General features: G+C 32.4%; 1 protein-coding gene across 1 annotated transcript; it reads left to right on the top strand.

Moving 5' to 3' along the window:
* The first annotated feature begins 1893 nt into the window (after nucleotides 1-1893).
* On the top strand, nucleotides 1894-11038 carry LOC143201071 (farnesol dehydrogenase). The gene is made up of 6 exons (XM_076411923.1): nucleotides 1894-2032; nucleotides 2081-2187; nucleotides 3411-3648; nucleotides 5690-5913; nucleotides 6147-6299; nucleotides 10941-11038. Exons 2-6 carry the CDS (start codon nucleotides 2086-2088, stop codon nucleotides 10980-10982), a joined length of 759 nt encoding a protein of 252 aa, XP_076268038.1. The 5' UTR covers nucleotides 1894-2032; nucleotides 2081-2085; the 3' UTR covers nucleotides 10983-11038.
* The last annotated feature ends 3432 nt before the right edge of the window (nucleotides 11039-14470 follow it).

A 14470-nucleotide genomic window follows, 5' to 3' on the forward strand; every position in this document is an offset into this window, starting at 1 on the left:
ATCTCCATAGAACCCATAACGAAAGTGATTCCGAGTGTTAGTGTGAAGTACTTTGAAAGACTATTAGTTCATCCTAATGCTCTCGCCAAACAGTTAAATATAGGCAACGACAGTGAAGTGCGTAGGCTCAAACTCAAACTGCCATACGAACTGATTAATAGACACATGCAGTGAGATTTAATAATCTCTAGAATGAATTAGTTTTTAGAATAAGTTAGAATAGTATCTAGAATAAGAATTAGATTATAAGCTGCACAGTGATGCCAGGATAGTAGATAGTAGAAAAAATATTTCACTATCTTTAGCAATTATGCACGCATTATTAGCTGTTTCTGTCTTTAGACACAGTTACCTTTTGAAACGTCCATATTATGGGCTCTCAAAAATGGTATACTTTTAAAAGCAATGTCTGAAAGTTCCATTACACCCCTTCCTACATTACGTTTACATCACTATGTTTCCTATGTTTCCTAAAAGTATATGAAGGGATGACTTATAAACTTCAAGGAGCTCCATATCCCTAAATTGTCTATGGATACTTCACAGCCTACCAGTTTTCTCTGAAAATCTTGATTCGTCACCCGCATTATAATGTTTCGCTCTTTGTATTCGCAAGTTCTCAGTTTTCAATAAAACCGTTTAATATTTGATAAGAACTTAATATTTAATAGTATCAATACTTACCTCTCTAACGCATTTTACTGGCCAGAGGAGGTCTCCATTATTTCATTCATGTTTCATACAACTGGTTAGAGACCCAATAATTTCTTGACTATTTAACAATTTTTGGCATTTTCAATCAGTATAATCACGAATACTAAAGATTTGCCGGCTTATAACCTTTAATTATTATCATTAATATTTTGAATAATTTTGTAGATGTATTACAGCAATGTCGTCTACTACCAAGACGAATCAAATTTTATAGATTGATTAAAATACATGTTCAAGACTCCTCAGGAAGCGTCCTGCCTTGTTTTAACTCGAATAATTTTAATTAGTAAAATTAGAAGGAAAAATTGGCTCCGAATATAAAACGAGTTTTACGCTCTTACAAATTTTGTTTTTACATCCCTGACAAGTATTGGTCGTTATATTGAAAGGGCTACATATAGCCCAAAATATATGATATCAGTTGGTCCAATATGTCATTTTAAAACTTGTAAATAAATTCGCTATCGTTTTGAGAACATTTGGCAACATGGCTCAATAGTACCAAGTCATATAGAATTTTATAGGCTGATAAAAGCATTAATGTCAGTAAAAATGCGATATATAATTATCAACAAGTGACCAACTAAGATAAACTGGCGCTGGCTTGGTGGCGCAATGATAAAGGCAACAGGACGGTCCTCCTACTGTTGCGATAGCCGCGGGATCGAATCCTGCTGGGGCATGGTCGTAAATGTAGGTTTATGATTGTTTAGTATTTGTGATTGTCCCAGGCAAGAGTGTAAAATCCGACAAGGAAAATGATTCTAGCCAGGCCAGTAACCAGGCTGGGTAAAACATTCTGCGATGATTTCTAAGTTGGTCACTCACCAGTCGGTGGACCGTGGTTCGGAGCCCACGTTAAATAGTGGGTCCAGTCCAGATAAACCCATGGTTGGTAAAAGGAGACTTTAAAATATGTAAAAAAAGATAAACTGACCCACCTGTTAAATATTTAATAACATATATATAAAGGAAACTACTTTCCATAAATAATAATATAAATAAATTATTGCTTTTGGAATATAAGAGCCTGTTTTATTCAATTTCAACACAGATCTGCCCTATATAATTTCGTATTGACAGGATAATGCCTTAATTTCGGTCTCTATATGTCAGCTCGTCAAAAAACTTTCTTTGTTTTCTATATTGACAGTTTAATGTTTACTTCTCAAAGAACGCCTTTAAAGGAATTGATGCTTGACTGAACTATATAAAAAACATCTCCACCTTCCTTGAATTCACAGTCTGTTCAGTACTTTTGTATTATCATATTTTCAGAAATAATATTGGAAGTCTATACACAATATAAAGGATATAGGTAAATGAATAAAATTATTTTAACTTATAATATATTTCTTGATTTCAGTTGAAATGTCTCTGAGTCGTTGGAATGGCAAAGTGGCTATAGTTACTGGAGTATCGGCAGGTATCGGAAAGGCCATTGCTGAAGCTTTTGTGAAGCAAGGGATTATTGTACGTATAACAGCGAAATTGAAAAGTCCCCGTCCTACCATAGTAAAACACATTTTTTTGTCAAATTTAGTTTTTTTTATTCAATATAATTTCCTTCAAGGGTGATACTAACGACCCTCTAATTTTTCGATACAATTTTTGTAGTTTGATTGGTTCTTTGCTTCAAACTAGGCCTTATTGTCGGCGATCACCTCTTCATTCGACGAAAATTTCTTCCCAGCGAACATTCTTTTGAGATTTGAGATCAGGACATAGTCATCGGAGGTCGGATCTGGAGAATACGGAGGATGAGGAAGCAATTTGAAGCCCAATTTATGGATTTTTGTTATGTTTTTCGACGATTTCGTCCTTCAAGCGGTCCGACTATGCAACGTAGTAGTCGCTGTTGATAGTCCTTCCTTTTTCAAGGCAGTCAATGAAAATTATTCCATGCGTATACCAAAATACGGATGACTGTCGATTGGATAATCGCAGTGAAATGATGGAGCCATGTTTTATATATTGTCACATATCGACGCAAAACTCGGGTTTATTACGCTTAATCATCTTGAACCACTGCTCCGAATCATCAACTCGTAGTTGTTTTTGATCAAAAGTGAGCTTGCGCGGCACCCACTTTGCACAGAGCTTTCTGATATGACAGTTGATATCTCTAAAGTGTCTGCTAGTTCATTCAATTTCAATTTGCGGCTATTCAAAATCAATTTGTGGAATTTTTTAATGCATTCTTCGGTAACAACCTCTTTTGGGCGTCCACTGCGTTCACCGTCTTCGGTGCTCGTTTCACCACGTCTAAACTTATCATACCAATCCTAGATGGTTGATTTTCCTGGGGCAGTGTCCGGAAACTCATCAAGCCAACTTTTTGCTTCAACGGTATTTTTTCCCTTCAAAAAGCAGTAATTTATCAACACGCAAAATTCCCTTTTATCCATTTTCTTCACAATAACAATAGTTGCTTTACTCGATATGCTATAATTCACAAACAAATAATCCGACAGCTGTCAAAGTTATACCCACATCTTTTGCATTTAAGGGCTAACTAAAAAATCTTTTGAATCTAGTATTTTCTAGTAATTCTAGTAGCGCCATCTACGTGTCAGGCTGGGGACTTTTAATTTGACCTGTTATTTGTATCTATTTTTTCTATCAAAGTTGGCGAATTGAATTTATACATAATTTTCCTCATATGTTTAATGATTTAAAATACTAATGCCCTGAAGGTAGCCGGTATAGCGAGAAGATGTGAGCGCGTGGAAAAGCATGCGAAGCTACTGAGGGGAGAGAAGGGAAAGTTGTATCCATTCAAATGTGACTTGCTAAAGGAAAGTGATATTTTGGCCGCTTTCCAGAAAATAATTGAAACTTTAGGGCCTATTTTCATTCTGGTTAACAATGCTGGCGTTGGATTGGATACAGAGCTAATCGATGGTGACACCGAGAAATGGAGACAAGAGTTCGGTAAGTCTTATAGCAGAAAAATTAGAGAAAAACCATTGAAAATATAACTAACAACAATTCTTGTCATAGTCAATTATTTAGATCAATATAATGGATTGAGGAAGTAAAATTTTCGGTTAATATCATATTTTTCAAAGCAAATTTACTTTAGAAAAGCCGTTCTTACTCATTCTCACTCATTTATTATTGATGTGGTAAAGCCGTAATTATATTACTGTAATCTGAATCATGTAATACACTTTCCATAGTAATCATCTATAATCTATAGTCACCATTTTAAGCTTGCCTTTGAAGGGGATTTTGAAGGAATTGTCAACAGAGCTTAATTTTGGGGTGTCACTGAATATTTGACAAAGACCAAAAAAATAGAAAACAGAAATAAGTCTTACTCCAACCTTATATTAATACCTAAATAGTATATTGTGATATTTTATAACAATAGCCATCGAAATTCTTATAAAACAACATTCTAACAATATATTTGACCGAATATAAAACCGTCGGTGTTATTGTAGTCGCCTCTACTACATTTATTACCAACTTCCTGTTAAAGCATCACTTACAGATTTTACTTTTCAGTGTATGTCGTTTCGTCGAACTACCAGCAATAATTTGTTTCAAAAGAATCAATAACATACTTTATGATTATAATATATCCTAACACGATAATTTCAATACACCACACACAGATTCACAATTAGACGTCTAAATTTCTTATCAATATAACAATGGATATGTAGGTAGATCGCAAAAATACTGAGAATTATCCCCCTTCAATTTCCTTTTCAGTTTTTCTGTTCAAATATATTTTGTGCCGCTGTTCTTTAATTTGTTGTACAGCATTTCTTATGTCTGTAATTATCTCTAACTATCTCTCCTTGAGTCATTCCTCTCCATTCTTTTTTCAGTCAATATTCTGTAACTCTACCTGTACTCTGTCACTTTACCGACATATGTTAAGCACCTCAACCTTTATTTTGTTACATATTGAATTATGTTTCCATATTTGTGTACTTTTTTATTTCGTTTATCCATCTTCATCTTCGTTCTCACAAATATTTGTCGTGATTAACTCATTGATGGAGCAGATCTCAATTCTACGAAACTAGGTCAGTAATATCACAAGGCGGTATACTGGATCCAGTTCTCTATATAATATTCACAGCAGATATATCCGCTCGTGCTTATACCAGTACAGCCATGTGTGAAAATAATACCACACCCTTTTCAACATACGAAGATGAGGACTCAGTAGGCTTCACATTCAGAAAAAAAGCCTACCCTTTTTTGAAACTTTGTAGTACAGCGATCCCACAATCAGATGACACCAAACATTTGAGTTTGCATCTTCGCCCACGCCTTACTTGGCTTAAATACAGATAGACCGAAAGTAATCTATTGGACTGCAAACTCTGGAGCACGTACTGACACGTCGGACGAAGCCATAATAGTTACATGCCAGTAAAATTACCATTTATAAAGCTATGCTCAAGCATGTATGTATGCATGGTATACATCTATAGGACACAAACAGCTACAGCAACATCAAAATATTAGAAAAGTTTCAAAGTAAAACGATGATGATTACGTTCAATATTTTTTGAAATTCCATCGTACCTAAACAACAGATATGTATACTAGAGTTGAATATGCGAATATTGAAGTAAAAAATTGAGCCATACAGCAAAAACTATCAAGCCAGACTAAAGCAACACAATAACCAGTTAGCTGCTGAATTGTAAAGAGCCTAAAGAGAAATTGCATACCAGATATAGCATCAAGATTCGCGGACAGAAAATTGGGATGGTGACAGTGGGTACACAAATCAGCTAAAGATATATTTACCGACGAAAATCTGCCGGCATATTAGAGTATTGTTCCAAGGACACAGATTCCTAATATATGAATACATAAAAAAAGTTAACTAAACCATAACCTAATTATTCAAATTTACTAGAATAAATGTCACCGCTATCATCGCAAATTGCCAGCAGATAACATTCTAACATATTCATAAAATTTTTTTATTTTTATCATTTAGATACGAATGTAATGGCTTTGAACATATGTACAAGAGAAGCAATCAGGAACATGAGGGCTAATAACACCAAAGGACATATTATCCATATCAATAGCGCTCTGGGACATATGTACGTGGATTCTGAAGGCCTATCGGTTTATCCAGCAACAAAATTCGCCGTTACAGCTTTGACAGAATGTTTGAGGAGGGAGATAAATCGAAGCAAACTACCCATCAAACTGACGGTCGGTGACAATTAATCGATTTCCTGAAAATTATTACACAGAGTGTCTCAAAAGAAAGTTTACATTTAGTGGTATAAAAGTAAGTTCATTGTTGAAGTTGCATAGTGCACATCATTGCATTCCCATTGCAAGTTAAACAAATGTTGAACTTTCTTATGAAATGCTTATTTAAATATCAAAAAATTTATTTTTCACATGAATTTGGCCAGAAAATAGTAATTTTTATGTTACAGAGCATCAGTCCTGGATATGTTAAAACAGAATTCTTCGTTTACGGGTACACTCCCGAAAGGGCCTCTCAATTTACAGATGGGCGTCCTGGATTGGAACCAAAGGACGTCGCTGATGTTGTATTGTACGCCCTATCGACTCCTGAACACGTCAATGTATGCAAATTATTTTTCTTTATTTAAATCACGATCGTTGAAGAATTTAACGTAAAATTAACAAACGCTTAATAATAACACTTAAAAATAATCCGTGGTGGCTGTGTCATATAACGGTCTAAGATTAATTGCAGTATATTATACGCTAGGTCAATGAAATGAAAATTGAAAGAAAAGAAAGAAATTTGATCATAAAACTTGTGCAAAAATAAAACAAACATCTAAGAAAAAATTATTATCTTGAAACTAAACGGTGTGTGTTCGCAATAAGTTTATTAATAGGTGCCATACAATTATATAATGTGTAAATAAATTCCAAAATGTACAATTCTACTCCGCAATAAGAAACTACCTTTTTAATTTTTTTTATTTATTATTTAATTATTACATTGTTATCGACCTACAATTTGTCTTTATGATAACTCAAATCTAGATATATAACTAGGAGGTTCCATCGGCCCTAGCTCAGTCTCTGCTGTTTTTTTTTATTATTATATGCACCTCACTACACAACACTACACGAGATCTGATGGTTTGGTTCTTTTGAGTCTGTGTCCTGTTCTGGTGTTATCCAAGAGTTTTACTACTTCGATATTCTCATGAGAGCTTTCCTCATGCTCCTTGCAATTCTCTTGATTTCTTGACTGACTGTGAACATCTGAAGGTCTCGATATAGGTAACCAGTCCTATAGTAGTTGAGTGCGCCAGCACTACCTCTCAGGACTTTGTTCTGAAATAATTGTATTTTATTTATGTTACTCTTTGCAGAACATCCCCATAATTGAACTCCGTATGTCCATATAGGTATTTGCTTATATTATAGCTATTTATTATATACTAATAATTCTAATTTTCTTCCAATTAGCCAGTACTTTTTCCTATATTTTAATTCCGGTTCTTTTCTTTTCTTCTTTATATGTTCCTTCCAGCGAAGTTTTGCATCAAGGTTCATTCTGAGATATTTAGCGTTGGTGCTATATGGAATGATAGTATTATTTAATGTTATTGGTGCTTGTGCGGTGTGTAGGGTACACCTGCTTTAGCTTGTTTGTTGTTGTTGTTGTTGCTCTAAACATTCTGGTTTTAATGTACGATTTTAATAGTTTGGTTTGTTATTTGGTAACATTTTGTCTAGTTTATGAACAAGGCCTTCATGCCAAACCTTATCGAAGGCTTATGCTACATCTAAGATTATAGCTGAGCATATTTTTTTCATTGTATATTCCGTGGATTGTTGAATGCTTGTTAATAAAACCCAAACTGGTGTGTTGGTATAATTTATTTTCTCTCTTCTTTCTAAAATGATATGCTTAAAAATTGAGAAAAATGTTAAAAATGTCGCTATAAAAACATTAAAGTTTTAATATCCTTGTAGTTGGAACTCGAACATTAACGATCAACTTATATTGTTATGCACTTATCCTATTTATTGAAAGAATTAACAAAAATAAATAGGATATATAATAGTATGAGTGAATAGAAAACATCAGTGGCGTGCTACGATATACTTAGAAAGTGATGTAAGGCTAAGCACTAGCTTATGAATGATAATCACGACTATAGATAATTGCAGAAGATTTAATCTGTTAAAGTTCACGATAACCTTTTTAATTTTAGTGTCACATTATCTAAACTTAATATATATAAGAAATAGTCGAGCAGATTGTTATAAACACTTTACCAATTTCATCTACAGGGGATGGAACAAATAATATGAATACCTGACCTCCACAAAATATTTATTTATTAGTAAGGTATTCATCAACCATTTGTTTTTCGAACAGCTGCAATTCATAGCGGAATAGATTCGTAGAGTGTTTGAAGTTGCGATTTCAATGGAATGTTGGTCTATTCCGATACAAAATCATGCGTCAAATATCTTCAGTGATATTCGAGATGAAAATCTGTTCCTTAGTCTCTGCTCTAAAATTCTACATAATTGCTCAATTATGTTGAGGTCTGGCGATTGCGCTTCCCAGGGCAGATGTTTGATGATATTCTAATGCTCTTCAAACCAAGACTGGTCCTTTTAGGATGCGTCTATGGGCGCACATTATTTTGGAAAATGACAGTTTTTAGCAGTAATATGCTGGTCATAGTAAGAACTTTAACACTGAGGATGCCGAGATATTCATTCCCAGTAATCCGGTCAGAAATTTAAATGAGAGAACGAGCTGAATACCATGATATTTCCACCCAAATCATAACAGAACATCAATCTCTCTCAGGTAACTTTGGGCTTTGCCCACTATTCCTCTTCGACGATGATGATTTACCGTGTATTGTGAATGCTATCGTCACGTGAATACTGTCCCAGATGAAACATTAAAAATTTCGGCTATTCGGCTATTTTTTACAAACTCGTTTCACTTGTTTATATGCCGATATATGCGACAAAGCGTATAGTAATTTAGATGTTGCCTATAAGACTTACATACGTGTCACATTATTTATATGGAAACAGTATTGCGGGCATGCAATAAGATATACTATTTTATAGATCCTCTATATTACTGTTAAACAAAGAACAACTAAACTAGGGACTATTTAAAAAATCATATAGAGACACTAGTTGAAAGCCATAAAAGTCATGAATGTAAATATTTTTGCTTAAAATATGTTAACTTAATTCACATAGCGTTCTATATAAAGCATGTTTCATGTATTTACTAACAATTTTGTCATGACATCATTCGAAACTTGTTATCATCATCTATCCTCTAAGAAATATAAATGCATACTCCAATGCTGCTCCAGAACATCCCATCATTTGCATCATCAAAAAAACACAAAAACTTATCCATATTTGTTCAAGATGTCGTGCTTTACCAGGTGGGTCGGTAATTCCATTTCAATATTTTTCTAATAAAAACGTATAATCTACAAAGGATGGTTAAAATTATTTAATCAAAGTAATGGTCATTTTGTCTGTCCCTCAGGTCTTTCCAAATTATAGGTTCTCTCTTGAGCTCTTCTTTGAAAATGGCGAAGTGCTATTCCGTAAATAAATACATAATTGTAACATAAAGGTGGTAGTTGTATAGAGCCAGGTCTGGAGAGTACGGTTTGTGTTATATAATGTCCCATACAAATTATTTTAAAACTCCTTTTGCTGGTTTTGTTGTATAAGTATGTTGCCATACTGCGACATGACTATCAAGTTTTTGAGCAATGCACAGTATTTAATAATTGTCTTCAAAATATTTCAAGATTTTCAAAATAATAAATTGTTTCATCACCCGGTACTATTCGGTGAATGAATGACATGCTCTCATACATTTTAAGCAGCATTTCACTGACAATTTTCCTATTTTGTTACTGCTTGTCGTTCAATCCATATGGCATCCATCTTCCCATCTTTTCGACATTTCCAGTCAATTCCATTCAACTTTTTTAACAATTATTTTTCAACTTGTGTATGGTATCTATCCAACGCCTCCTAAAATTCGGTATTTTCAAGCTTTTTCTGGCTACCAAAACGTTCTCCCCTTGAACCTAAAAATCAACAAATTTGAATTATCGATACCACGTTTCGGATATTCTGATGGTTGAGAGATATTCACTGTAAGTCTCTGAAAGCAAACAAAACTCAACATTTTAAAAATGTTATGAATCTATAACATAACTTGCGTAGATTTTCGGTTAATGTCACCCGGTCAAAGGATTTTTTTTAACTTATTCGATACATCATTACTAAGCAGTGCCAATTAACTTTACTTTATAATAATTTAAATTTAGATATATATCTAGGAGAACCTATCGGCCCTGTCTTAGTTTCTACCGCACTAATGCTTATGTATTAACACTAAAATTCACTGGTTCAAATGGTTTAATTCTTTTGGGTATACGTTCTACTATGGTGTCATCCAAGAGTTATATTACCTTTATACTGACAGGGAATTGGAGTTTGTATTCATGTTTAATTACAATTCTTTTGATGTCCTGAGTAACCTTGGTATCTGAAGTTCTGGATATAAGGAATCGATCCTGTAGTATCCCAGTGAACCTACAATACTTGTATTTAGAGTAGTTTTCGCGGAACGTACCCATAATTGAATTCCGTATGTTCATATAGGTTTCAAAACTTGCTTGTACAAGAGCATATTATTACGTACTGATGATTGTGATTTTCTTCGAATTTACCAATACATTTTCCTATATTTTAACTCCATAAGTCCATTCTGTTTCTTTTGAACATGGTCTGTCTAGCAATGTTTTGTATCAAGATTCATTCCAAGATGCGCTGTCGTAGAATGTGACTCTCTATTATTTATTGTTATTGGTGCTTCTGCAGTCTGATTATAGGTGAATTGCGTATGTAAAGATATATGTTCGTTAATATTTTAGGAATGCATATATATGTGAAATAAATTTCGTACTGTTAAATTTATATAATACTACCAAATTTGAAATCAAATATTAAAGTATAATAAAAAATTTGTTACTTGATTTTATTGTGCAATATGTATATGAAAAATACCGATCACGGTTTAGTCCGGATGTAACGTAAGACTTTTTACCTGAAATAAATAAAACCAAATCTCTATAAAATTCCGGCGAACATCAGATTCGAACGGTCATGATTTTTCGAATTCTTTAAATGTTGCTACGGACTGGAAAATGTTTAAAATACCGTTACAGGTCCACGAACTCATTTTTATGCTCCACGGACAACTGTATTAACTACGGCAACCGACGTCTGATAACCGATATAATAAAACACTTTTAATGGCATATAATATTTTATTTCGCTACCTTAATCCTAAAAAATGCCCTTTTTCGCTACGTATAAAAAAAGCCAAGTTAAAAAAGTAATAGTAGGTTATAAATTATATCATTAATTAAATATTAGTGGTTGACCAGAGGTCGAAATTAGACGAAGTTAATAAAGTTTTTCGCATACTAAAGTAAAGACAAAAATTTAAAAATTTCATGCCACTAAAATTTTATTTGACAATATTTTCATTATAATATCAGAAGTATATTTGAAATATAATATTAATTAAAGTAATATATATCTGTATATTAAAATACATGCAAACAATCTCAAGCACTAACAGTCTCTAAAATGTTTTAAACTTCTAAATAAACCCAATTTTCCTAATTAAGAAACTATTAATACGTTTAAATTATTACACTACTGGACATTAAAATAATGTATCATAAGTAAGATTATTTTCAAAACTGTAACAACTTCGGAGAAACTTTAGCTTAGTTCAGCTATATTATCACTGCTTAAAAATGTTTAAAAATGTCGTTAACCTTTCATAATTTCTTCGATATTTCGATATATCAATATTTTTCATAATATCGATATATTGGCATCGATATTTTCAAAAAATATCGATACTTGACAAAAAAACGTATCGGTAATTTCAAGAAAAAATAAAAATTGTAAAATATTAAGTACTAAAATTGAGCAAACCTAAAAAGAACAATTTTTCCCTCTACTATTTCAGAAAATCATTATCTCACACCCATATATATTTGGCTCTTAATTCTTCTAACTCCTGGGCAATTTGGATAATGTATAATTCTTATATTGTAACAATTTATATATATATATATATATATATATATATATATATATATATATATATATATATATATATATTCCTATTACATCGCTTAAAACCTTTAGATTGAAGAACTCAATAGATGACAATCGCAAACGCATTGTAAGATGAAGATATCAATAATTTTGATAATTAGGTTTTAGAAATCAGACTACCAAGAAAGCATAAACGTGCAACTCGGATATGATATATCGACATTACTTACAACGGAGCCGTTCGAACTGATGGAACAGTTGTTAGTGAGGAAACCACTCAACCAATAAAGAAGAAATGTTGCTGGAAATGGATCCTTCCTGCTCAACCGAGATTCTCAGATTTGGAAAACCAATATTTTTAGGTAACCCTAAATAAAATAAGCAGATTAGGAAGTCTTGGGGATATGTACTTGCAAAAATATCACACACGCAGGACGGAACCACTATTTTAGTCCCAGATATATAAATACAACCGGTTTAACATTATTCATTATTAGTGTCTAGCAAATTATACTAGTTTAAAATAATTGATTAAATGGTTATTTATCAAAACCGTTAAATGAATATTTAAATAATTAGGTATCGATTTTGATCAATTAATGCATTATTTTAATTATATCTGCATTAACTAATTTTTTTTTCTGTAATAAAACCTAGTAATTTTTATATAATATTACTCTAATGGTACTATTCATATAATATATTATGTGTACTAGAGTATGTACATATTAGTATAATATTAAAATAAAATCAAGCTGATATAATTTGTCACACACTTAATGATGCTAAAATCTAATATAAATAATATATTGTATGACGATAGTATTATATTCGTTGATACAGATCAGGCTTTTAACATTCTTCATAATTTAGTTGGCATTTTAGTGATATATAATCTGAGGACTTATGCAGAAAATGTCAAACTATTAACATGTCACAAATCCACAGAATCCAATTAGAGCAATATTAGTCCCTCTCGAGTTTTTATCTTGCTTATCTTGCTGTACTGCTTGGAATCTAAAACTTCCAATCTGAAATCAGTAACCTTGAGTTCTTCCAAATGGTATACTCAAGAAAATTTGTACATGTTTCTCACTCAGATTGTATAGAAAAGATGTAGATCAAGATTATTGGAGACCATCTAAAAATAGGATACTAGCATTATCCCAGGCCAGAAAACCAGTTGGCCAGCTATGGCGAGATTTAGTAGGATACAGGAGCTTATTGATAGGGTTGTACATGTTCTTCCCGTGCGCGGACTATGGATTGATGATGATAATTTTAATAATGCAGTTACTTTAACACGCATAACTTATTTTACTTGTTTCTATCAAAGATAATTTTTTTCTTATCGAATGTAATATACTGTTAGAATATATTAATTAAGGATTATTTATTATTTTAAAGTGTTTATATTATTTAAATTATTTTTTAAATATATTAGCTTTAAACTACATGAAAACAGCTACACGTAACATACAAATAAATACAGACACAGTATCACATTCTGCTCTAAGGAAGTTGCTGGCATGATCTGATACTGTAAGTTACTGACCTGTTAAGTAACTGTGTTTAGTTTATTGCTCTTAATTTTCTGTAAAATATATATGAAAATTATGGTATATATTCTGTTATTTAAACTACATAATTGGATTATCATAAATACATTGCCTAACTGACGCTTCACTGCATTTGATTCACTGGGTTTTACTTTAAACAGACTATCCTACAGACAACCCTTCTTACAAGTGAAAAAACTGAATCAATATTCAGCCCAATTTTTATTATTTTAAAAACACAGTAGTAATTTTAAAATATCAATTTTTAAGATAATTTCTCCTTTGTGTTGTCAATGACTTTTGAGCTAGTTTACTGCCATATACATTTTATATTCTAGTCAAAAAGATGCCCAATTGAAAGCTTATAAATACCCTTTGCAGATTGTGTTTTTAATTTAAAAGAAACTAGGTAAATTATCAAGTACCCTTGACCAAAACATGATTTAGTACTGTACATAGTACCAGCATAGAAAGAATCACTACTGTTATTGTCCCTGACCGATGTTATTACCACATGGTTTTATATTGACCTACAGCACTTATTAAGGTTACGTATCGGTTTCCCATCGTGGAAATCAATTACGACCAAAAAGGTAGAAAACATTAGTACATTGAATGGAAATAATTTATATATTTACCTTATAACATATTGTTTTTGTTTGCTTCTTGACTTTAGCTTGGATCATACCATACAACTATATCGATTGATAACTTGCATATCCATGCAATCTTCAAATAAATAAAAAGTTTTCAGTAATAAAAAGATAAAAATATCATGTAAACCTATCTACCTATCGGGTCCGGTTATGAACCTAATCATTAAATCAATCCATAAAAACACACACCCAGTATTTCAAATTAGGTCCGGCCGTTCCTCAGGTATTGAATTATATAAAAATAGATATATAAAACTATATAAAGGTATATAAAGGTATTCATTAAGATCATTTGCTTCTGCCTCTGGAAGCCTTTTATTAGCGTGATTCCGGCTTCAAGAGACTTTCGAAAATGGCTTCGATCACGATTCAGTTGCTAGTTCAGAAAACGCAGAATATTTCATA

The sequence above is a fragment of the Rhynchophorus ferrugineus genome, unplaced genomic scaffold, assembly GCF_030347505.1.
Source record: "Rhynchophorus ferrugineus isolate W39M unplaced genomic scaffold, kcgeb_rfMv2 rfM8, whole genome shotgun sequence".
In the NCBI taxonomy this organism is placed as follows: domain Eukaryota; kingdom Metazoa; phylum Arthropoda; class Insecta; order Coleoptera; family Curculionidae; genus Rhynchophorus; species Rhynchophorus ferrugineus.

What these genes read in the sequence shown, in the direction of transcription:
- LOC143201071 (XM_076411923.1), top strand. Translation starts at nt 2,086, where the DNA reads ATGTCTCTGAGTCGTTGGAATGGCAAAGTGGCTATAGTTACTGGAGTA. An exon ending in TTGTGAAGCAAGGGATTATT is followed by an intron (nt 2,188 to 3,410) that starts GTACGTATAACA and finishes AATGCCCTGAAG; the next exon opens with GTAGCCGGTATAGCGAGAAG. An exon ending in GAAATGGAGACAAGAGTTCG is followed by an intron (nt 3,649 to 5,689) that starts GTAAGTCTTATA and finishes TTTATCATTTAG; the next exon opens with ATACGAATGTAATGGCTTTG.